General features: G+C 42.4%; 1 protein-coding gene across 1 annotated transcript in view; it reads left to right on the top strand.

Moving 5' to 3' along the window:
- The window catches only part of NID1 (nidogen 1), an 82,248-nt gene that overhangs the window by 21,800 nt on the left and 34,268 nt on the right, over window positions 1-26,180 (top strand). The window contains exons 3-10 of the mRNA XM_037821626.1: window positions 2,151-2,377; window positions 4,112-4,491; window positions 6,754-6,903; window positions 10,357-10,608; window positions 13,747-13,947; window positions 16,056-16,301; window positions 17,377-17,520; window positions 21,872-21,997. Coding sequence (XP_037677554.1) covers window positions 2,151-2,377; window positions 4,112-4,491; window positions 6,754-6,903; window positions 10,357-10,608; window positions 13,747-13,947; window positions 16,056-16,301; window positions 17,377-17,520; window positions 21,872-21,997 — 1,726 coding nt within the window. The remainder of the gene's footprint in view (window positions 1-2,150; window positions 2,378-4,111; window positions 4,492-6,753; window positions 6,904-10,356; window positions 10,609-13,746; window positions 13,948-16,055; window positions 16,302-17,376; window positions 17,521-21,871; window positions 21,998-26,180) is intronic.

Raw genomic sequence — 26,180 nt, 5'->3', positions numbered from 1 at the left:
ACCAGATGCAAATGTATACAGTTTAAAAGATTGGCTTTGGGTACTCTTTAGTCTTCTGGCTTGTGCTAGTGTGATGTACATCATGCCTGTTTTATTGGCAAAAACAGAAATCCAAGGCCAAATTTAGTAGGTTGGTTATTGCAGGTCTGAAAGTTCCAAAACCTTATCTACAAGCTGTATAGATCTTTGCTTCAATGATGATTAGGTATAAAGAAAGCCAATTCCTGAAAAGACAGCTACATGACAAGACTAGTGTTGATAAATAACTTCCCCTAGTTGTGCTTGCAAACACAAGTTTGGATGGCAGATAGCGGAAAGGAAAGTTTCTAATTAGAGAAGTTATTAATTTAAAGTGGTGGGTTTAAAATAACAAAGTGGTCCAGAGGGATGCAAAGATGTGAAGATAAGCCTCACACTCTGGTTGGGGAGAAGAGAACCACTTGTACCATATGAGTGGTTCGGAAAACAGGAGTTGTAATTCAGGGAGGGTGTCTCTGTGGGCTCAGTGGTTGGGACAGGCTTTAAGAGTCTGTAGATCTTGGACTTGCCCTTGAAGGAAAGGGAATATTTGGATAGTTTAAGAAGTCATCACTGGACCTGACATGACTTTTTAGGACATTTCTTCAATTTTTCCTTGGAAAAATAATTTCTCTCCACCACTATTTAATTTTTGTAAGATTATGGTGTAGTGAGAAAATTGAAAGGTCCAAAAGCTCCGTTTAAATGAGGAACGTTTCAAGTAGACTACTAGTTCCCAGATATCTACCACAGAACACTAGTTCTACAGGATGGTCCTTGGGAAAAAGACTTTCATGGACAAATTAGTTTGGGAAATGCTTAATACTATGTCTCTCAGAGACTCTGAGAAGTCCTAAAGTAAAGAAATCTGCTTAGTGTTGTTTAATTTAGCATTTCTCAAACTAATTTGTTTGTACTTTTTTTTGTTTTTCCAAATAAGGCACATTATACCCCACAAAATACACTTGGATAAAAGTTTGTTATGGGCCTTCATGACATTTATGCTTTGCCAGGTGTTGTCTAGCTGAGTCTTGTACTTGAAAGACTGCTTAAAAATCTTAAAATTCTCCAGTGCTCCCTTTCACATACTTAATATTCACCCAAGTCATTGGTACTGAGCTCTTGGCTGCTTCCAGAGCCTAATCATCTCCCGTTACTCCTCCACACACCCTTTGCAGTAGCTATACCAAATTATTTGCAATTCCCTGATCATGCTTTTGTTTTTTGGGGTTTTTTTTTTTACTGCCAATGCCTTGCACATGCTGTCCTCTCTACTTGTGATGCCCTTTCCCTGACCCTCCCTACAGGCGGTGAACGCTTGCTTGTTCACCCAAATTCCACCCTTCTGTGAGGCCTTGACCATCCGTGGCTCCTCCACCCCCACCCCCACCCCCCGCAGTGTCCGGCCCTTCTTCCTACAGCTCTTATAGCGCTTTGCACAAATCTCTATTATAGAATCTTCCCCAAGGTTTTGTAATGTGTTGTTCCATGTGTTGGTCTTCACATCGAGATGGTAAATTCTTGAGTGCAGGGACCATGTATTTTTATTTTTATTGCTCAGAGCAATACCTGGCACCTAGGAAACTAGGTACTAACATTTAAGGAGTATTCTCTCTGTGTCTGCCCCCCATATGCTATCTCACATAGACTCCATAACATTTCTAGAGGAAGGTGGTTTTATATCCAAGTTTAGGAAGCTTAAGGAACATACCCAATTTCACACAACCAATGGAGGAGAGCAAGAATTTGGATTTAGGTCTGTTTTCTTCCAAAGTTCATTTTTTTTCCCCTATTGTATGATGCTTGGGTTCAATAAATATTAGCTGAATGACGAACATGGTTGAATATGTTCAATGTCCATGGAAACAAATTCTATGGGATAAGAATTTCCTAAGTTGGATGAGATTTATGCCATCATCTGAAGGTCCCATGCTTTAGAGACCTTAGAGCTATTTCAGTAGAGCTATCCTGGAGTGCTTGTTCTTTGCTGCAAAAGCACTAAAATTTTCTCAGAATAAGCTGAAAATACTGCCCTGTCTTTGCAGTACTTTTTGTATATAATCTGATTAATATCATGTTTTAAGATCTGTAGATATTTTCCCAAGTAACTGAACTTTAACTCTTCTTCACAGAGAAACACGTTCCAGGCTGTCCTGGCCACATCTGATTCCAGTTCCTATGCCATTTTCCTTTATCCAGAAGATGGACTGCAGTTCTATGCGACATACTCAAAGAAGGACGAGAAACAAGTTCCCGCTGTGGTTGCATTCAGTCAAGATTTAATGGGATTCCTATGGAAGAGTGACAGAGCTTATAATATATTTGCTAATGATAGACAATCAATTGAAAACTTGGCCAAGTATGCATTCTTTGTTCTTCAGTAGATTTTCTCCTTAATAAGATTCCCATTTTATTATTTTATTAAGGATAATGTTATGGGCATTATAGGACATTACCTAAAAATGTTCCTCCAGACTTAAATTTTACATGTAGTTTTTATAATATGTAGTACTTTTTTTTCCTGATAAAGTCAAAGGAATATACTCTTAGGATGAACAGATGTCATGTTTTTTAGATATCCTCTTCATAAGCAGTTTCTGCCATTTCCTCTCTAGGTATAATATTAGACATATGGGTTATCCAAACTCATCTCCTGCTATGAACCCAAGGCTGAGAAAACCTCCCTTCCATCCCCCCATATTGACTAGTTCTTACAACACTCAGGTTATTTTGCAGAATTTGGCAAAAGGAGGAAAAGTCCTGATTGTTCTTTTCTAAGATTAAAGTCTTTCCTCTCCTATTATTCTTTAAAGAATAAAGACAGAACTCTCCTCCTCCCTAAATTTATATTGTCAAATCTAGCCTATTATTCCTTTGCCCTTTACTTAGTGGTGTGCCGATAGATGCTTAACAACTGTTTTTCTGAAGGGTAAAAAGCCCTGATTTATAGAATTTGTCTATTTCTGTGGTGTAAATACTCTTACCATGGCCAATTTCAAGCTGTAAAGTAATATCACTCAATGTGAAGTTGAGAGAAGATGCACAATTATATTGTATTATTTATTAAATAGTATTTCTACCATAAGATATATTAGATTTAAATAACTTCAAGAACCTAGGTAATAGTAAAATAATTAAGATGAAATGGGTTTTGAGTATTTTATTACTTTTGTTTTTAATATAATTAATTATAAGTTGATATAATTTAAGTTTTAACCATGGCTGTGTTTAATAACTGGTGGGCAAAATTCCTGAAGATTTAACAGTCCACTCTCATGAACTGGTGCAAGAGACCTCTGGCACACCATTGCCTTTACTTGAGTCTGGGGCAGGCAGATTGATGAGCCATCCCATTTCAACAAGACTTCCTTGATTCTTCATCCCCCATCCTACCCCAACTTTTTGCTCAGTGTTCTCCAAAGACCCATTCTGCATGATGGTATGTTTTCTCTTTCATTGTATCACCTGGCCAGGTTATAAATTTCTAATGGAATACTTCCCAATCACAGACTTATAAGAACAGTAAAACTGGTGGAACAAGAGGTAGAGATTAGAGTTACTGTATTATCTTTTATAGTTATAAAATGCTTTTGGATTCTGTATCTCATTTTTGTCCCACTAGCTTCTTTGAGCCCAAAAAGGTAAACTGAGACTTGTCCAAGATCCCACAGCTAATGGAGTTGGGATTTCTAATAAGCCAAGCCATGAAAAGAGAATAGTGGAATAAAAGGAATGACCTCAAGCAACAGGTTGCTTATATATTAGGGCATGTAGCCAACTATTGGTGTGAATAGGTAACATATTAAAGCCTGGCAGTCTCTCTAGAATGCCCCATGCTAATGGCTGAGGGTAAGCCCCTGCAGCTGTTATGCCCATTTGGATACAGCCTCACAGAGCAGCCCTGGAACGTCCCAGCTCTGTGGTGATCAGACATGGCTGCATCTGTTCTGCCCATTCCCCAGCCTCTGCTGCAGGGGAAAGCAAGCGAAGAGTTGCAGATTGACACAGAATCCATGGGCTTCTCCTCTGTGGTTGGTGGGGCCTGTTTGTGGGCTGCTGTATTGTTTCCAAAGAGCCTGTCCTTCCTCCCCAGGAGCAGCAACTCTGGGCAGCAGGGCGTCTGGGTATTTGAGATGGGGAGTCTGGCCACAGCCAGCGGTGTGGTGCCTGCTAACATCAACCTCGGACTTGATGACGGAGCAGAGTATGAGGATGAGGAGGAGGATTATGACCTGGTGACGAGTCTGAGCCTGGAGAATGTGCGCTCCACGTCCTTCCCCTACGAGACTCCTGGAAGGGGTGATGCCAACACATACCATGCGCCCAGTGTACTCTCCCCACACCGTGTGGCTACTGAGAGAGCCGCTGAACCTCCTGTGGGGAGGACCAGGTCTTTCCAGTTGCCAGTGGAGAGATTTCCCCAGAAGCACCCACAGGTCATAGATGTGGATGAAGTTGAAGAAACAGAAGTTGGTAAGGCCATTTAAGTTGCAGTTGGTATGTACATGGACACTTCAGTGTTCAGACAGGAGTGTGTTGGAGAGCTGTCAATTGGGAGCACTATATGGTGGTTTGTAAGAATGAGAAGCTGAGGAAGTAGGGGCTGAATTTCCAGTTATAGAGCATTGACATATAGGCCTGATGGCTTCAAAGAGTCTAAATAATCTTTCAGGATTAGGGCTATGGCTATGGAGGCTGTTGAGTGTGTTCTCTTTCAAGTGTTCTGTATGTTTTGTAGAGAAAAGTATTTTAGAACTACTTTGAAAGTCAGATTTTCTTATTTTTGACTCCTAAGATCAGAATTATCTTCATCCACCTGGGGAGAAAAAAAAAGCATTTTAGAAGTTCCTTTGGCTATTTAAGCAGCTTATCTTTGACAGTTATATCCTCTTGGTTTTGGAATTAGAATGGCTGATCATTTTTCCTCCCAGGTCCTATCAAATTCAGAATTGGTTTGTGAAGATAAAGAATACAGAATATGTGGATGCCCTATTTAAAAAGCTAGTTTTACAGTATGGTGTCTTCTGGTCAACCATATCATATCAGATTTCACTACATTTTAAGGGAAAACAGTTTGAGTTTAGTTTGTCTTATAAGCATGGTTTAGTTTGTCTTATGAGAAATGTTCAAACTAACCTGGGTCATTATTTTTTTCTCTTCAGGTTGACATATAATCTTTTGAAATTCATATAAGTGGGAGGGTCTAAGCCTTTAAGTGATGTTTACTAAGATTAGTTATGACACTACTATGAAGTTCTCATAAGATCCTCAGAAAACTATAGTTGTTTCCACATTATTTACTCTTTTTAATTTCTTCTTACTTTTTCTGGTTTATCTCATAGCAATAATCATACATTTTGTTCTTATCGAGTGTCCCAAAGCATGGGCAAGGGGTAGTTGCTTAGTTACTTCAGAGAGGAAGAAACTGAGGCACAGAAAAGCAGTTGCCGTTAGGTGGCGGGGTGAGGGAAGGGCTTCCTGTCTCAGGGCTCCTCCTTTGGACCCTTTGCCCTGGATGTCCTCGGACATGCCGACTGCTCCTGGGCTGTGGCCCTCTGCCTCTGACAGCTGGATTTCAAAGAGATCTCCCCTAGACGTGATGGCTGTTTACTTCCAGATGTTGACTTTCTAGTTTCACCTGTTTCCACCCTATCCAAGTACCTCTGAAATTCTCTTGTGACACCATCACATTTAAATGAGACCATATCTAGCCCCAACAATTATATGGCTGTGTATTATTTAAGATTGGAAAAAGCCCTGATTTAAACCCAAAATTTATCTGAAACAGATGTTTTTCTGTCCCTCTATCCCAATTATTTCACTGTTTTTATTGGAAGCCAACAGCATATTTCTGGTGTTATTGGAATAGTCACCCACAGATTTGCAGTCACAATGGATCCACTTGAAAGCTGGGCACACAGCTGGAGCCCACACAGTCAGTAGTGCCACATGTGTGTTCAGTTGGGGCCCAGGTGTTCTGGGCGCCAAACACCCTTTTTATATACACTGGAAATTCCGCTCTGAAAATGTAGGATTAATAAAATCTTCCTGGGGTTAAATTTTACTTTTATCTCCACTCGTAACAGTCAATTATAAATTGGATTATTATCCCCTTTAAAAGTTCATCCTCTCTTGTACTTTTGAACTGCATCCCAAATTAATTTGCTTTGGGTTATTAAATTTAATGAGTGAGTTCATAATTCTAATAAAATGAACCTGGGAGGTAGAACTTTAATGTGGGGAGAAATTCTTTTTGTTTCTTGGGTCAAAGGCTTATTTCTGAATGGCTTTTGAGTATAAGAGCGGCTGAGTTATCCCCTGGGGAGAAGAGGGAGCAAAAAAATTTTTTTAATATTTTAAGCACCCCCCCAAACCTGAAGCTGACCCTTCTGACTATGTCAGATGAATAACATCTTAAGATTGAAATTGAACAGCAGTAACATAATTGATTCAGTGATACTGAGTACACTGAATTATAGCAATTTTTAATTCACTCTTGTGATTTCTCAAACTCCTTTTAGATCTGCCTTGGTGGTTTGAGCAAGAGAGCAGCATTCCTGATTAAGTAGCCACATGTGGTGGATTTTAATCTTCTATGGTGAGGCCCTTATCCCTTGAATTGCCTACAACAGATGGGAAATCCTCCAGGGCCTGAAGACACACCTGTGTGATAAAGCATCCTGATTTGTGGTTATGTGAAATGCTTACAGGTGTGCTGTTGTTTTCTCTGAACAGTTTTCAGCTACAACACTGATGCCCGCCAGACGTGTGCCAACAGCAGACACCAGTGCTCTGTGCACGCAGAGTGCAGGGACTTCACCACTGGCTTTTGCTGCAGCTGTGTTGCTGGTTATACAGGAAATGGCAGGCAATGTGTTGCAGAAGGTAATTTGCTTTTCTGTGTTGAATTTGTTGGGGGAAAATGTCGAGGAGTGGAGTTTCTGTTTCAGTACTTATTTTTAATCGTTGCCTTTACCGAAACCTCTGGAAGTGTGTAGTGTTTTTAGTATGACGGTGATATTTAATCTCACACTCCTCATTCCTCTTCATGGAATGTCCAAGTTTTCTGATATGGTGAGGTCTCTTTCTTTCCTGTGCTGTGTCTCCATCTCTGAGGTGTTAGCCATTGGAAGCCTAACTTCACAACTGCCCCTAGCAGGGGGCAAAGGCCCAAAGAATGGAAATTATGCAGCCAGGGTCAAGAATTGTTAATGCCCTTATTTTCCTCAGTTTCCTTCAGACCTCTTCTAGGTCTTTGTCCTTAGAACCTCCCCAATTATTTTAGCAGTGATCATAGACCTAATTATTCTAACAGTTGTTAAACCCCAGCAGGGCCACAGAGGGCTGACTTAGATCAGAATTTGTAATGGATAAAGTTTAGTTCAGTCATCCTTCCCCTTCTGTTTCACTTTCCTTGTGCCCCTGAAATCATAGCATGGTTACAGCAGAGCATAAAGGGTGCCACGGTTAATTCTAGAGCTCCAGACCAACTCTGGGGTTAACTCTAAAATGGATTTTACTATGGGCCTAAGTTGGTTCTGAACTCTGCCCCCAAATGGACCAACAGAGAGGTAAGAAGGATCCTCTCTGAAAATCCAGGGGGTTCCAGTACAAGTTTACTCAGAGAGTTAGACCTAGGGGAACCTGGGGCCATTTGCCAGAATTTAAGCAAACAAACCAAAAAAACACCAGTCTGAACATTTGTCCCTTCAGATGCCAACAAGTTGCCTTACTATGTCACAGGTAATTTTCTTTGTGTGCTTAACGGGAGACTTCAATTGCTTTGCAAAATTTGACTAAATAAAATTTAGCTGGAGGAATGTTTTCTGTTTTTCAGATGCCATGCCATAGCTATCATTAAATCAGTTTTAATTTGCTAAAAAAATAGGTTTCTTCTGGGTCACAATTAGATAAAGTGGGATTTTAATACCACCTCCAACAAAGAAAAAAATAGTATAACTTTCTTACTAACTTTTGAAGATATTTTTAACTTCTTTGAATGTGTTTTCTATTTTCTTACAAATCTCACCATCTCAGGAATAGCATGCCTCTGAATCTTTGTGTCAGGCTTGGCTTTTATATTTCTCCTACCCTGGGAGAAGTTTCCAAAATCCACAGTGAAAGCTTATTCTTAAAGAGCAACCTCATTTGCTCTTGCCGTGCCAAATATCAGAGCTCAAAATGCTGAGCAGTTTGTGTTTGGTAGCAAGCTCAGATGTGACAAACTGCTCTACTACATATTTTGACATTGTATACAGAACCCAGAATAGTTTTGTGGCTTAAATATTTGTTGGATTCTTGCTACTTAAAAGTTTTTTTCTAGCTCAAAGTTTGGTGGAAAGAAAAAATTGTTTGGTTTCCTTAACTTGGCTTTCCTGCATGTTTGTGTGATTGTTCTTGGGATGCATTCTTTTGCCATTAGTCTGCTCACTTCACAGTATTCCCCAGTGCAATGACACAAGTTGTGCACAGATTTACTCTGTATGTTGAGTAGGTGTAGGCTGTCCGTGACCCTGGTTAGCAGCTCGGGCATATTGGACACAGCAAAATGTTATCACGATATAGGTGACGATGTCCCCGTGTGAGTCTGTCTAGGGTTTATTCATCAAGCACAGAGATTTCTGCCAAGACGCAGTCAGGGGATTGGGCATGAAAATCTTGCCCCTAGTAATTTATAGTCTAGAAAGAGAAATGAGACATGTACAACCAGTAACTGACATAATTTAATCCTATGTCAAACACGAGTAGTCTGAGTTGATCTTTGTTTCATCTCTCATTCTATCCTTCAGGTTTCTTTTTTTTTTAAATTGAGCTATAATTCCCATACCCTCTTTAGTGGGGTTTATTATATTTGCAAAGTTGTGCAACCGCCATGTCTATCTAGTTCCGTAACATTTTCAGCACCCCAGAAAGAAACCCTGTACCCATTAGCCGTCACCCTCGATTTCCCAAACTCTGCAGCTTCCGGCAACCTCTGATCTATTTTCTGTCTCTATGGAGTTGTCTTAGTCTAGATATTTCATGTAAATGGAATTATACAATATGTGGTCTTCTGTGACTGGCTTCTTTCACTTAGCATGTTTTCAAGGTTCATTCATATTATAGCATATATCAGAATTTCATTCCTTTTTATAGCTGAATAATATTCCATGGTGTGAATATACCTCATTTTTGTTTTCTATCCATACATCAGTTAATGTATGGAGTTGTCTACCTTTTTGGCTGTTGTGAATAATGCCATTAAGAACATTCATGTACGAGTTTTTGTGTGGACATATGTTTTCTGTTCTCTTGGATGTTTATTACCTAGAAGTAGTAATTGTTGGGTCATATGGTAACTTTCAGTTTTCTTTTCCAAATACAAGAACAACTTACCTTCTTTAGGTCTTATTTTTTTCCTCATTAAATAATAATAAACATATACAAGTTATAAATCTTTGCACATGATTGAAACATAGTTTAGAAAATGAAGGCACCCAATTGCCAAGAGTAATTACTGCTGACAGTTTTATCTATGTCTCTTAATGTATTTTCCCCAGATGTGTGCTAACACTTATTATTAATGTAATATTTTTAACAAAAATGGCATCACCCCACATATACTATTTGGCAACTTATTAAGGACCTTTTTAAATTTCCCAAAGTAGGTCTCACCGACATCTTTCCCAATGGTTTCAATGGAACAGTCAGCAACAAACACAACCCAATCCCACCACGCTGGTTCTGGTTCAGAGGTTGGGTGTGTGTGGCCTGGGATGTCTGCCTGTGCCACGTCCGTTCTGGCTTGGACTGGGTGGACTTGGACTGTTGATCCCAACCCTGGCTAGTAGGACGGTTTTTGAGTTATAAATGCTTAATAAGGTGTGTCAGGCAATCAAATGTCCCCGCATCCCCAGCATCACTCCAGTTGAGCCCTGTTGACCCAATGAAATATCTTCTGCCCCTTTTGCCTTCAAGAGTGAGACATTACATGGTCTCCATAGATGTAGATCCCTCATGATATGGTTCTTCTCTGGAATTAGTTGACTTGTCCCTGAAGTCCCTTTCTCACATGACGGCTCACGTTGGCACTGCCGTTCACTTGTCCATCATTTCACACGGAAGAGAGGAAGGAACCTTGAAGTTTTTAAGGATCATGGCACAAAATCACAGGGACCCTCTCTTGGGGAACAAAACTGCTTTAGCTTATTCCAAAGCCTTTATCCAGGTTCTGTTTTGCCTCTTTGCTTTCTTCATGAATTCTTCATGAATAGGTATGGAGCACAACAGACGTGTTATCCTTTGCTGAAAGGCTGGCATGAAAGCAATGTCTACCTTCTTTCTTTGTTTCCTGCTCAGGTTCCCCTCAGCGAGTTAACGGCAAAGTAAAGGGAAGGATCTTTGTGGGCAGCAGCCAGACGCCAGTTGTCTTTGAGAACACCGACCTCCATTCATACGTGGTGATGAACCACGGGCGCTCCTACACGGCCATCAGCACCATCCCCGAGACCCTTGGATACTCTCTGCTTCCTCTGGCCCCTGTGGGAGGCATCATTGGATGGATGTTTGCAGTGGAGCAGGATGGATTCAAGAACGGGTTCAGCATCACTGGTAATTTATGTCCAACATTAAAATTAATGGGCCATGCACTGGGGGCTGGGGGTCCTGGGGAGGAATGGAAGAGGAGCTCCACGCTGTGCACAACTTGCTCATAAGCATTCTGTGACCCCTTCTGTCTGTAGACAGAGTACCCTGTCGTTCTGCCTCTGAACTAAAATGTTGAGGTAAAATATCACTTTTTTTTTCCATTAATATGTATTAGCTGAGACTGCCTGGCATTGCATTTTGATCAGCAGGAAATTTCATAGCAGAGATTTAGAAGCCTCTGGAAGAACAAAGGATGGCAACTTGTATATCCTCATAACTAAGAGTGTGGAGCTCACAGTCTGCCTCAGTCTATTTATCACATCTGTCTCCAAATTCAAAACTAATCCAAAGATGATATTTGACATTTCCTCAGTATCTGCTGGAAGAAAAGGAATCTGTCATTTCTAGCTGGTAAATTAAGTCTGAAAAACACAATCCTCATGAAGTCTGAGGAAACCTGAGTTTCTTCAGAGTTTCTTAGAGACTGTTCCCTGTCAAGAAAGTTCAGTCTTCAGCAGCATGTGGGCAGATCATTTGGGAAATATTCCTTTGGTATAGTAGTGTCCTCTCCCCCAACTGATTCTCGGGTCCACCAAGGCCAAACCACCTGTGTGTGCTGGAAGCCCATTCCTGGAAACGGCTCGGGGGGAAGGCCGCCTCCTTCATCACAGGTCAATTCCGGGACCTAGCGCTTGCTTCGCTGTGGCACAGGTACATTAGCCATTGCCTCCGTGTGTCTAGACCTGCCTTCTCCACCACTGCCTGAGCCAAGCTTGAGCCTCAGTGCTGAATCAGTGCTTTACACTGTCAACCCCTCTGTTATTTAGTATAAATATCTAACTTCCCAAGTTTGGCCATTTTAAGAAAGGAGAGAATATATATTTGAAAGTTGATGAACCTACCCATAAGATGCTAATTTATGCTTTCTCTCCCTATGAACTGAAGCATATGTATCCTGAGTATTAAAACCATGTTCATGTTCTTACGAGAATGAGAGGCTTTCCTTTGTAACAGTTGAGCTTTGCCTTCGGACTCGCAGACCCTATTCCTTCACACAGCTGTTCATATTGGTGTTGCTTTCTAAGTGGGTTTATTTAACTTGGCGCTACTTTGCAACATCCATCAACTTCAGCATGGGCAGAGGGAGGCTTTACAAGTTCCCAGCTGCAAATCTTTGTTACTACAGTTGTTGCTCCTTCATTGCCCCAGAAACTGTGGCTAGAAACATTGCCTTAGAAACATCTGCCTAGGACTTGGGTAACTATTGCGGCCGCGGTTACTGCTTCTGTGGGGGAGTGGCGGCCGGTAGCTGAGCCCTCAGCTCACGGGGCTGCTTAAAGGGTACCGGCGGCGGGGGCTCTTTCCCGGAGGCGAGGGCGAGGCGGAGAACTTGGCCAGGTCCTCGGCGGGAGGCGTACAAGGTGTGGAGGGCGGCGATAAGGACAAGACACTCTTCATCCAGTAGGAGTATGCGCCAAAGAGACTTTATTTAGGGGTGATTACAGGTTATATAGGCTGGTAAGAAGGGCAGGACTGGAAAGGAGGTGAAGTAGCCTTAAATGGCAATACTGAAGGGAGAGGGGCTAGGATTGGTTCTGAGAGGACGCAGGAGCCGTTGCAGCGGGCGGGAGTTGTTCTGGCCACGGTGCATGCGCGCTGGCGGTGGCAGGAGTTGCCTTGGCACAGGGGAGTGTGCGGGCAAGATAAGGAAATGGGGTAAGGGCGGTTGGGAGAAAGGCGGATCCCTCCGGCAAGCCTCCCCTGCCAGTGGCATTTTGGGTGAGGAAAAGGGAGCTGCCTTGACCTCGCTCCCCAGGCTCGGGGGGGCTGCAGAGGGCACTAAACGCCCGTACCCACTACCCTCCCCAGGGGGTGATATCAGGTCCCCTGGCCCAGGCCTGGTAAGCCGAGGTACAAGCTCAGTCACCCGCAAACTATAAAGCAGGAGTTGTCCAATTTTGTCTGCAGAGGGCCAGATAGTAAATATTTCAAGCTTTGCCGGAATATTTGAAGCCATATGGTCACTGTTACAAATACTCAACTCTGCCAATGTGCCACAAAAGCAGCCAAAGACAATAAGTGAATGAATGTAACTGTGTTCCAATAAAACTTTATTAATGGGCACTGAAATTTAAATCTCATATAATTTTTCACATCACAAATACTATTTTAATTTATATATTTATATTTAATATAATAAATACATAATATCGTATATTAGAAAAATGTAATAATATAACTATAAATAAAATTTTAAATATATTTAAATTTACGTATTTAATTTTGAATATATTATTTTTCAAAAATATTCTTTTTTTTTAGCCATTTAAAAATGTGAAGACCATTCTTAGCTTGCAGGCTATACAAAAACAAGCAGCCTGCCAGATTTACAAGTCATGCTCTAGTTTGCCGGCCCCTATTACAATGGGAGGATCCAAATGTGGAAAGGGGAAGAAGGAGAAAGGAAGAGGAAGTATTTTTCTGCATGTCTGGGGCTGTTACCCTGCACCGACCACAGGAAGTTCCTGAGCCAACACTGGTAGCATGCATTCCTGGTGTGGTTTTCTGAAACTGATGATGGTTTGCACTGAGCAACTTGCACTTCCTGACCAGGACTTACCTCTTATAATAACTATTACTATAACTTACATTCATTTAGCATTTGACAATTTACAGAACACTTAGAACATTCTTTATCTCATTAAATTTTCACAAGATAGGTAGTATCCCTAAATAAGGAAATGGAGGGAGGCTCAGAGGAGTCAAGTAACTTGTTCACGTTCACCCAGCTGGTATCGAGCACAGCTGGCAGTCAAACCAAGGTCCCCCGGCTTTTTCCAGCCCAATCCCTGAGCCAACCTCCCTCATGGTTGGGAAGCAGCTCCTCTCCCCTGTGTGTGGCTCAGTTGGCCACATGGATGTCCAAGTTATACCCTTAGCTTCACTAGCCCCGGGTTCTACCAACCGTCTGCAGAGGAAGTGTGAACCTGCCACTGTTTTGTCAGCACAGGGAAAGGGGGCCCAAGAGAGCAGGGGCTGTAGGCAGCAAGAGGATCTGGGAACAGGCCAGCATGTTCACACACAGCCCATCTTGTTTTCCAGGTGGCGAGTTCACCCGCCAGGCCGAGGTGACCTTTGTGGGGCATCCGGGAAAGCTGGTCATTAAGCAGCAGTTCAGTGGCATCGATGAGCACGGCCACCTGACCATCGACACGGAGCTGGAGGGCCGCGTCCCGCACATCCCCTTTGGCTCCTCCGTCCACATCGAGCCCTACAGGGAGCTCTACCACTACTCGCGCTCTGGTGAGCTGGCCGCTCCCCCACTCCTGCCTTCTTGGGTGAACCTAGCTGCCAGCAGACGGCTTCCCCACTGCTGCAACAGCTCTGTGCCTTGTTTAATTGTCCTTGGGTTTGAAGTGGGAGATTTGCAGGATGTCATCTTATTAAAATACCATTTTATTCCTAACCATAAATATAGTATATGCTCATTGTAGATAATTTAGTGTAAAGAAAATAAGTATAAGTTGTAATTGTAATCTTGGAGAGAATCACTAAAATTTAGGTCTGTTTCTTTCTAGCTTTTTTCCCAACATCCACATGCACACATACATATACACACACACACACACATATATATTTCAAAATGTAATTTTAGTACAATGTATATATATATATATATGTAGTTTTCAACTTTTTATTTTCAAATAGTTGTAAATTTACAGAAAAGTTGAAAATGGTATAAAGAATTTCTGCATACCATTTACTCATCTTCCCTAATTAACATTTTGCAACATTTACTTTATTATTCTGTTTATATATGTATATATATTTATATATTTTTTTGGAACCATTTGAGAGTAAGTTGTAGATATCATGATCCTTCACCCCCAAATATGTCATGTGTTTTTTCCTAAGAACAAGAACATTCTTTACATGGCCACAGTACAATGATCTGAATCAGAAATTCCTTGATAGAATACTACCATTATATAATATACAATCAGGTATATAATTTTTATTTAAGCAAAATTGTGATCAGACCACGTTTTTAATCTTCTCTTTGTCAGTTAACATCAAATCATGAATATTTTATAGTTTCATTAAATAGGCTTTGAAAACACTTTGCAATGGATGCATGCTATTTTATGGTATGTCTGGTAATTAAAACCTTTCTCCTATTTTCTAAAGCTCAGGTTATTTCCAATCTTTTCCCTCTCCTTCATAAGTTGAAATGACCATCTCCATCACAGATCATGGCCAAATTTCTGATTCTTTTCTAATCCTCAATTATTAGAACTAGAAGTGCTGGGTCAACGATATGAACTCTTTAAAGACTCTGGTTAAATTGGTTTCCAGAAAGATTGTACCAATTACCCAAGCTTGGCTTTGGGACCTGGTGAGACTTCTCCATCAGGGGTGGTGAGAGGGGCAAAGTGGAGATGGGGAGTGCAGGAGAACCATCGTCTGCAGCCGTCCACAGCCAGATGGTGTTTCTGGCAGCCCAGCACATGGGAGCTGGATGGGAGGCAGCTTACACTGAACTGTTGTTTATTCTCTGGTTTGTGCTTCTATTATGGAGCAAGCTGCAGCAGAGCACAAAAATATAAAGAGTCTTTTATACTTTTTTTTTTAAATAGGAACTTGTGGGTTTCATCGAAGTTGAAGGAATAGCAGGCTCTCTTCTAATGGGGGAAGAATGTCTCTCCTCTTCTGTCGAGGTTTGCTCAGAGCTCATTAGTAATTTTTTTCAGAAATTGGTTACTGAAACCATTGAGTTTCTCATATTTTAATATCATGTAACTACTTAACCTAGGGTTGTAGAAAGCAACCACTATGTATTGAATCCTACATGAGATAACTGACATAAAGTAATTAGCATGCTGCTAGTCACATAGTAAATGCTCAATGAATGGTGGTTTAATATTGTGATAGTATTAGCTCAATTCCAGGGATTTTGCATAGGGCATCTCATTGAATTCTCACCCAAACCCATTTTGTGAAGGAAACCAAGGCTCAGAGAATTGAGGAACCAGCCCACGGTCACACAGTATGCAAGCAGTGGCTCAAGGGATTGAATTCAGTTCAATCCCTACCAAGTCTGTGATCTTCCTGTTAGTCTTTATTACTACTCCCTGGGTGGGTTCTGAGCATCATATTAGAACTTCTAGAGAATCATTTGATGAGAAAAACCAACAGTCATAATGTAAATCATGCCAATAATATTTGGGATATCTAGGTAACAGAATGGGTCCCAACCCAGAAATAAATCTCCCTATTTAACCTGTCCCATCTGGCCTCTCATCTGGTGGCATGATGTCCAGAGGAGACTGCAGGTGGTCTCAGAGCTCCTGCATCTTTAAAGGCGTCTCCTCTGACTTCCTGCCATATACCTCCATCCTCCTCGCCTCCAGTGATCACATCCTCCTCCACCCGGGAGTACACAGTGACGGAGCCTGAGCGAGATGGGGCCGCCCCCGCGCACACCTACACTTACCAGTGGCGGCAGACCATCACCTTCCAGGAGTGCGTTCACGACGACTCTCGGCCGGCCCTGCCCAGCACCCAGCAGCTCTCTGTGGACAGTGTGTTTGTCCTGTACAACCAGGAGGAGAGGATCTTGCGATATGCTCTAAGCAACTCTATTGGTCCTGTGAGGGGTGAGTGACTTGGCTGTCGAGATTGGTAGGCATCGTGCATGGGCCAGTATATGTCTCCCTAGGTGCTCACACATGAACATTAAATCTCTGCTCTTGGAGGTGGTGTTTTGGTCTCTCGTTCTCAGTCTGTAGAAGGAGAAGGATACGCTAAAATGTCTTGCCATCTGTGATTCTTAGGTAACCTGGTTGTGCCTGTCCTTCTAAGCTAAGACCTATTCAAGATACTATTGGAGGTAGAGTGAAGAATGCTAACCTATTGAATTACTCTACACAGTGGGCCATCCAAAGGCTAGAGCTGGCCTTGGCAGTGCTTTTTAAATGCTCTAATACTCAATCTCGAAAGGAATCGTGTGCTCAGGGCCTGAAGAAATCTAGATACCACTGATAAAAGTCGGGCTCAGAGCCTAAAATGAACTCTGCCCTGTTACTACACATCACTGATCTTGTGTTCTGGTCTGTGGGTCCTTTTGGCTGCATGGAAGGAGTTGGGGTTTTGGGAGGTGTCATGACATCTTAGTGTCAGACTTCATTTCGTCCAAAGCCTTTAGCCCCAGGGTCATGCGTATTTGGGGTCCAGGGACTGAAGTCTTTCTCTTTTTCAGTTGACTCCAGACCCAAGTCACTTCTCCAGCTGACCCAGTTTATTCTTACTTTAGCTCCTTAAAGCAGAGGGAAGAAAGTGTCATTCTCCTTCCTTTTATAGCTATGGTGCTAAGCATCAGGTGGTAAGCAATTTTTTTCTTAAAATGTCCAGATAGTGAATATTTTAGGCTTTGCCACCCATACGGTCATTGTTGCAACATCTCAGTTCTGCTGTTGTAGCACAAAAGCGGCTGTAGACCAAATGTAAGCAGATGGGTGTGGCTGGTTTCCAATAAAACTTTATTATAAAAACAGGCAGCAGGCCAGAGGATGTAGTTTGCTGACCCCTGCCCTAGGGTTATACAGGGAGTAAGCTGGTTTCCCCTCATAGCATCACCTTCTTGGTCAACCGTTGTGCTTACTGTCTGTGGAGGGAGGGAATCTGTAAGAATTCCTGAATACTCACTTCATGTAAATGTCTCTGCCTTCACAGAGGGCTCCCCCGATGCCCTTCAGAATCCTTGCTACATAGGCACCCACGGGTGTGACGCCAACGCTGCGTGTCGCCCCAGCTCCGGGATGCAGTTCTCCTGCGAGTGCTCCGTTGGCTTTCGAGGAGACGGATGGACCTGCTACGGTACAGCCCTCCGCTCTGACTCGGGGGGCCTGGGGGAAGCGTCTGGACTCTGTAACACTGAGGGCTGAGTGAGGCGATGATAGCCTGTGAGCTGGGAAGCAGGGGTGAGATAAATACTGACGGACAGGCCCGGATCATTAAAGCTACATGCTCTGTGTTCCCTTGGGAACGTTGGGGTTCCTGCCCCTTGTCTCTCATCTGAGCAAACCTGCTGACTCGAAGCAGCAGAGTAGAATTCACAAAAGGAACATGAAAGGAAGCTAAAGCCAGTGTCGTTTATAACACTCACAGTGTAACTTTAGCTGTAATTTACCCAGGCACTTTTTGTATGAGGTACTTCACAGGCATTGCCTCATTTCATTTTCTAACGCTCATGAGATGAATTATTTTATTCCTCTTTTTATAGATGTGGAAACTGAGGCTCATTAAGCAAATGACAAAACTGTATGTGAACTCAGGTCTCTGACTCGAGGGTCTGCATGGCCCTGACTTCTTGTTACACTTGTTTTATTAATTATAATTAAATTTCAAATTCTTTCATGCTAGAAAACTTGATGGTTACATGCTTGTATAAGTGTCATTTAATTTTAATCCATTACCGAGGGGATGTTCGTTGCCTCCCAAGTGAACAAAGAACCCAAACACCAGAGGCAACGACTGCGAGAACATCAAATGCTTCCATGAGTGCTATCTAAATCTGCAACAGGGGGCTCACTAATTACATAAGGAATGTTAGAAATACCTTTCCCAGGTGAAATGAATGGTGCACAGATGTAGAGTTGGCTAGAAAGATGAGCAGCCCCTTCTGCTCTTGCATGAAAGGGGTGTAAGAATTTGGAGAGCCTGGCAGCCTTGTGGCCTGGGAACAGGACCTCAGATGGAAAAACCACCCCTTCTCCCCCCAAGTTAATGGAGGATTTGGTCTGCTGGTTTAACTTGAAGGTTGGCAGATCCTGCTGTCAGGGGATTGCCGTATTTGCTTCAGAGTGAAACTTTCTTGCCAGGTGCTCATTGGAACATCTCAAATACCAGGAGCAGGTTGTCTGGTTGTTTGGCCTGCTTGCTCATAACTTTGTGCATATGGTAGAGTTCTATCTGAGACTTGCTTGCCTTATAACCCATCACTGGGGAGGAGATATACTTCCTCTCCTCTCTTCATCAGCATTGCATAATATTTCCAAAAAGAGCCCAACAGTTTTGAATGGCTGAAATGGCATAGCCAGTTGGAAGCAAAACGACTCTGCCTGGTGTGAGCAGAACCCCACAGGGTCACAAAGACAGGGACAGACATTAGGCAGGGGTGGGGAACACACACTCGAAGGCTTTATGCCACCTCATTCCAACTTCATAAGCCAGCTGAATTCTAAGAAAGTGGGGAAACACCCCAACCTGCTGCTGCTGAAACCGTGTGACCTTCTGCCTAACGTCTGCTCTTGGTATGTGAGCTTGTTGTAGCGAGAGTGCTTCACAGTCCATCAGACTGGGCGTAATCTGTTGCTATCATAGAAAATCCCCCAAAGGCCTCATGCAGGAAGACAGATGGTCGCATGTGGGCCAAACTCTGGTTAGTCTTTGCTCTGGCATATTAGTCCTGTGGAATGTAGATATTTTCCCAGAGAGCTATTTATTGTTCTGGGTCACTAGACCATGCCTCAAAGTGTAATGCACAGAGACAATAAGAAATTGCATTAAGCACATCACTTGGGGCGTTATTTTGACATGGGAAGTGCCACAGAAGAGGATGAGAGCTCATCCTTTCCACGAGGATGTGCTTTTGGAATTCAGGGGGCGAGGCATTGATATAATGAAATATGCTGTCTGAAACAAGACTGGCTTTGGTTAAACATCAGAAGGTGAGTCTCCAACGTAGCTTGAGGAGATTATCAGTTGACTGACAGAGCTCTGGTGCCTGGCAAAAAAAAAAAAAAAAAAAAAAATATGGAACTCACATATTTCTCAAATTGAAGTCTGTACAGATAGTTTGGGTTAATACCTCATTGAATGTTATTTTGAGTACACATAAGGTATTTAACAAGTCAACAACAAGACTCTTCTCCTCAAAGAGCCTGCCCTTTATAAAAGGGACAAATTGGAGAAATTCATAGTGGTTGAGCATGTGAAAAGTAGCCACTCTGAAAAAAGTAAAAAAGGAAGTAAAAAATGATTATAAGAATTATTTGTGGTTTTCCTGTTGGGTTAGAGAGTGTTTTATGGAACAAGGAAATCTCTTCCCAGAGAAGAAGTTGACCAGATACTGAATAATAATAATAATGATCTTCAAGAAGATACCATGATATTTTTGAGAAGCAGTTATCAGCAATTCAACATCTTCCCTACAGAAAGGATTAAAGTCCTGGCCTTAATTTACAGAAGGGAGGATTTAAATCAGATCTTAGAAAGAACTTCTGAACTGCAAGGGCCGTGAGGTATTAGTGGAGCAATTGCTAGAGGCTGGTCTCTAAAGAAAAGGTGTCTTCCAGCCTGGTTCACACATGTAGACCTGCTTAGAGGTGGCAGTTGTAGCAGGAGACCATTCTGTCCCCATCCCATGGTCCCTGAGATTCTTTGCCAGTGGTTCTGGAGGTGTGGCCTGAGGGAAGAGCAACCTCCTAATGAACTAAAAAGCTTTTAAAAAACTCAGCTTCCCTTTAAATCCTCTCTGAGAGGAATACAACTTGAAAAAGTCCCTCTGGTGATTTTGCTGTCTCCTTGATGGAAAACTGCTGTGGCAGTCAGATCGAAGTTATTGAATTCTGCAATCTGTACAGTGTGTCCAAAACATCTGCACTGGGAATTTCCTCTGAGATCTGTGGTGTGAGAGATAGGGAAGCTGAAATAATCTCTATTCTCCCATGTTATTGGAGCAGTGGCTGGTAGATGGAGCTGTGAAGTCTGCAGTTGCTGAATGTCTCCCTCCAGTTGCAGCTTGTGGAACAGGCGACTTTGCGAGGGACTTTGTTCCATGACCTCCCAGCTGTGCCTGGCACAGTCTTCTTCCTTGAGACTGTGTCTTAAACATTTCATGGAAACACACGTTTGGTATACTTTCAAAAAGCTGAGCAGCATTTGTTTGGGTTTTTGCCTTGGTTTGAGACAAATTACAGGGCTGATGTGACAGAGATGCTTGTCTTGTGCAGTGTAGTCCAGTGAGCCAGCAGACATTTGTCTCACCAACAAAGGGACTGGCTAGAGTAGAAATCAGCAGCTTTGTCTCTCAAGTGTGAAAGAGCCACATAAAGATGGAGTTGGGCAGTCTTTTGTCTCAGCCATTATGAAATTGCCCTCACGTATACCCCCAGAGTTCTAGAAACTCCAGAAGTAACTGTACACTCTGAGTATGAGTTTTTCATGGGAAGGACCTTGTGTGGCTGTGTTCATTGTGACCCATCAGCAGACAGGTAGTCCCAGGGTAATGACGGGTTAGCTCAGTTTCTTGTCTGAGCCAAGCAGCCTTACCATAGGTGGTAGCCACGAACTGGCCCCCAAAGCCTAGTGGCCATTTGAGGTCCATGTCCCCAGCATCAGTCAAATACATCCACATGGCTGGTGATATAGGATGAATCTCTAGTTATTATATGAATAGATAAATCTCTTGTGCATGATAGGTGCTCTTCTGGTCAACATCCATCTTCTGTCATCCTTAGAACCCCTCACTTGAGTATTATTATGCTTATTTACCAGTGGGGAGACTGATGCTGACTAAAGTAACTTGCCCAAGAGCACACAGTAGTAAATGAAGGAGGCAGGATTTGAATTTAGGTAGGTCCAACTCCAGTAGAGACAGGTTTTGGTCTACTTTATCCCATGGGGATGGCTATATTATTGTCATATGAAAGGACTTCACCCTACTAGCTAATTTATGATCTTATCAGATAATAGCTTTCCTTTTAGTCCATTAAGCTCTAGATAACATTTAAAAATTCATGATTAGGCTTGAGATTATTCAACTTCTCTTTGTAACTATAATTGGTGAAAGGTAGTATTTTTGAACAGTAGCATATTTAAATATTCTCTCTAGTTTAGGAGCCTTCTCAGAGCCTACACACTTGTCTCTTCATCCTTCTGAGATGTTACTGATACGTATGCTTGGATCCCAGGCTTAGCAACCAAGTCCAGAGTGGGGGTGGGGGAACCAACACATGTTTACTTACACGTGTTTACTTAGGAAAAAGACCTTGAGTTCTCTCTCTAGATAAAGCTATACACAGAAAAAAAATCTTATTTAATGCTACGATGGAATATAAGAAAATTTGTTTTAAAATTAATGCATACCTGGAACAGAAATTTTTTTTTATTATATTCAGTGAAGGGGTTAAAATAAGTCAGTAATTTTTTTTCCAATTCACTGCAGATATCAATGAATGTTCAGAACAGCCCTCTGTGTGTGGGAGCCATGCGATCTGCAATAATCACCCAGGAACCTTCCGCTGTGAGTGCATGGAGGGCTATCAGTTTTCAGACGAAGGAACGTGTGTGGGTAAGTCGTCCACGTAACTTTTCCCTGCTAATTCAAAACATCGTTTATAAGGCACTTGCTACCTCCTTTGTGCAAGTTACTGTCCCAGGTAATTAGCCAGGCTGAGATAAAAGGTGCTGGGTTTGGGGTTTGGAGAGGGCAGCGTACAAAGATGAATGAGACTTAGTCCCTGTCCTCCATCCACATGGAGACTCACTCAGCTGTACAAGGAATGATCAATATTGCTGTCTTCTCTGGTAATGCCATCACCTCACCTGTTTAATTTTAACAAGCTTGCAAGCTTTTGCATTATTTTTTCTTCTTATAAAATGCCTTCAAATTCTTTTTATTGTACTTTTAATAGTTCTTAAAACATTTAGATCTTGGAATTACATCAAGGGACCATCCTACAGACACTTGTGTCCTTACCTGCCTGAGACTGAATTCCACCTGAGTTCCTTGTCTTAGATTGAATCTAAAAATCCATTCAGGGGCATCCTATTTATGGATTTTATTTTTACAAGTCACAAGTAGTAGCATAACATCTTAGCATTATTGAAATAAGTTAGTTGATGCTATTAATTATTAATTATGCTTTTGGTCAATGTGATTTTGATGAAGAGGATGGACCAGTCATAGAGAGCCAGATTGGCTAAATTTTTCCTCTTTTTCCTACTGCTGCAATTTGACTTGTTCATCCCAAGAATTTTAAGTTCAAAGATTCTTGGAGATTTCCAGGTCTGGAGGCAGCATACTGAGTGGGACATCTGAACTCAACATGTGCTTCCTTGCTTAAAACATTCCTCTTTTATGATATCAGTGAACTGTCTCTGTCCCTCCCTGCTTGTTTACTGAACTCGAGCACACTCTCAATTAGCTCCGTCTTGAAGCTGGAACGAGGCTGCCGAGGTCCCAGGGTGAGGTGGTTTCTCCGGGGTGGGAGGGAACAGGCAGTTCTCATACTTTGAGTGTGACCCAAACATCTGTGAGCTTAGAGAGGCCACTGCTCTTTTCAGAGTTGAGATTTCAGCTCTGCAAAAATTACTTCTTTTTTTTTTTTTTTTTTCCAATAGAGAACATCAATTTCTGTGTATTCGGCCTGACTTCCTTCTTTGCTTTTTGAGGGGAAAGAGACTTGAAAGTAAACTTTCAGTCACAACTCTGCTTACATTTTGGTTCAAACTTGAATGGTGGCTACTTTCACCCTTGGGTGCTGATGTTTTGAGATCCACCCTGGGGCAGGTGTGTGTGAAGCGGGCTGTCCTCAGGATAGGTCGCCTGCCCTGGGTTTCTGGATCCCATTCTGTTCCTGATTCCCACACTCACTGGAAGGGCAGGGCAGGGTGCAGGCAGGTGGTATTGCAAATGTCCCCTCCTGGACATTTGATTTTTAAAAAACATTGTATGGTATTAACTTATAAATAACATAGAATTGCCATTGAAGCCATTTTTAAGAGTGCAGTTTGGTGGTATTAGATTTACAATGTAAATGGTAATCACCACTACCCATTACCAAAAGTTTGTCATCACCCCAAACAGAAATTGTGCCCATTAAGCAATAACTCTCCCTTTCCCCTTCCCCCAGCCCTTGGTAATCTCTAAAACATGTGCTTTTGAGAAAGAAACTTTAACTTTCTAGGCCCCCATTCCTCAACTGTAAAATGAGGTGATGGAATTGGATCACTGGTTTTCCAGCTGTGCTCGTGGAGCCCTTGGAAGTTCTCAGAGGGGCTATGAGGAGAAGCCAGTTCTCAGGGAAGCCAGTAGGAGAAATTGTTTGAAAAATAGGTTCCATTGCTTAAGAGCAAGTGTGAAAACCACTGGATGATCATTAAGTTCTATTGAGACCTGATATCATGAGGTTTCCTAATTTGCCCGTGGTCTGTTGACCCCATGCCATTCCATCCCACTCGGCTCCTACCTCTGTTAATAGCCCCCGTTGAGACTTACTGCACAGAGACATGGCTAACGGTAAGACCGAGTCTGCCTGAATACATTCAAACAAATAATTCTGGCTTTGCCAGTGGATAATTTAGTGGTCAGTATCACCTCTCCCAGGATTCCTTGTTAAAACAGTATCCTAGGTAGGAAGCCTGGGTTGGGAAGGTTTCTCTCTCGTAGACCACAGAGCAGGGAAGGTGAGGAAAGAATCCCGACAGGTAAGGAGGCGGGCTCTGCCCTTGGCCACCTGCAGGGGGCGCTGGGGAGCCCTCATCACTGGGGACACAACCAGACCTGGAGGGCTTGCCAGGTGTGATTATCTTGTCATGAGGATTGTTATTCCTGATGGGAGGCCTGTTTTGTGTTTCCAAATTTGGCATCTTCCAAAAACCTGTGGCTTTCTCTTTTCCATGGGAGGCAAACTTTCACAGTTAATCTGAACATGCAGGTTATGTTTGTATGAAGAAAAAAAAGGCCTCAGCTTGCCAGTAGGTTACCTTTGTGCAAAGACATAGATGCCGCCCTGAGTGGACACAGCCCCATGCTGCATGACTGGATCATGCAGAATATGGGGAAACTGTAGCCCCCACTCAGCCCTCACTGGGTCACCTTTGTCAGGGCAGGAATGGGGCCAGCCTTGGGCAAAATGCTGAAGTAAAGCCCCTCTTAGCCTTGGCCCACCCAAGATTCATGTTCTACTTCCCTTGCCAGTCATATTGTTCAGAAATTTTCTTTCAGTGCATCTATTAAAAGTAGCAGTTGTTTAAAACTACCTCATTTAGAGCTCTCTACACTCCACCTTTCCTCCTCCTTATAAGTGACTTCTTGCCCTTGGTTTGTGTTCCTTCCTCTGGACGTCTCTGTTGCCTCTTTCCCGGCCGCGACCTGCCTGCGTGTGAGCTCCCGGGGGCTGCTGCCAGGTGGGCGCTGTCTCAAGATTGGCACATTCTTTCTCCAGGGTTCTCTTCAGAAACGAAGGAACTAGAAAAGTTACATCCTCACTTAGAATCTTAAGTTGCCATTTGGAGCCCAGTGTTCTCTCCTTTGTAAACCTTTCCTCCTCTGTTCCAACCCAGCAGCTTCGCGTTAAGGTCAGATGGGCAGGGCCAGGGGTTGGGGGTCAGTTGCCACTTGGCAAGATTAGGAATCTCTGAGAAAAACACGCCACACATACTGTGTCCCCTCTCGCCTGTTAGGTCTCCGTTATGTTGTCGGAGCAGCAGCTCCTGTTTCATATTGATGGGGGCACTGACTGTGTTCTGGTCTTAAAAAAAATTCTGGGTTACTGTTTTCCAGCCAGAATTTTTTACTCACATTTGGACCACTTGTAGCAATTTAAAATCTGACGACCCTTTGGCTCTTTAAGACTCTGTTTGATGCTAACTTTCTTACAGAAGTTAGTTCTTTGGATGAACATCATCAGTTGGATTTATAAAGTCCTTTTGTGTAAGGATTGGAGGTAATCTACCAGGGCTATGGAGGATGCAGTGACTATAAAGAGCCCTTAGGAAATATTTTATTTTTAAGTAATGTGAAGACGTTAGTTTAAAAGGCTTCATTTTATTTTAAAAAATTAAAGAGGCAAAAGTAAACCAATTGCAGAGCTGACTTTTTCAGCCTTTATAAGAATAAAATAGCTTTAGCTTGAACAATCTGGCATAAAGGAAAGCATGATTTTAAAATTAACTTATAAGCTGCTTTATTCTATAAATTATTTGAGGATTACAGAAACACTTGTGAAAATGATGGTTCAGCAGGAAGATAAAGCCTGGGGAAGTTAAGACCGAAACTCACTAATAGTAAGAGCCCACTCTGTAATTAAGAGACTCTGAGAAAACACCATCTATAAAATAGTAACATACGAGCCATAAATGACGTAAATGTTTGATGTGAGAGATAGAGAAAGGGAATTGGGGTTGGACTCATTTCCTCGTTATGTCCACAGTAGGAATATTTTCACCCTACCTTTTGTCCAGTTCTTTGAGAATATTCCCTTCTACAGTTTGCTACCTGAAGGTGCTGGGAGAAAGGGGGTGAAGGAAACCCTAGAAAAAGATGAACATTAGAAATGGTAACAAGTGAGGGAGTAGACAGAAGAGAGGGGCCCCAAAGAAAGAAGCGTGCGTTCTTGGCCTGATTAGGTACATTGCTATTTTCCACCCAGAAGTTTTCTACCCACCTTTGGACCACTTGTTACAATTTAAAATCTCACCACCCTTTGGCCCAGAAGACTTGGTTTGATGGTACCTTTCCTACAGAAGTT

This window comes from Choloepus didactylus, chromosome 2, assembly GCF_015220235.1.
Source record: "Choloepus didactylus isolate mChoDid1 chromosome 2, mChoDid1.pri, whole genome shotgun sequence".
Taxonomy (NCBI): domain Eukaryota; kingdom Metazoa; phylum Chordata; class Mammalia; order Pilosa; family Megalonychidae; genus Choloepus; species Choloepus didactylus.
This window is presented reverse-complemented; position numbering and strand designations above follow the sequence as displayed.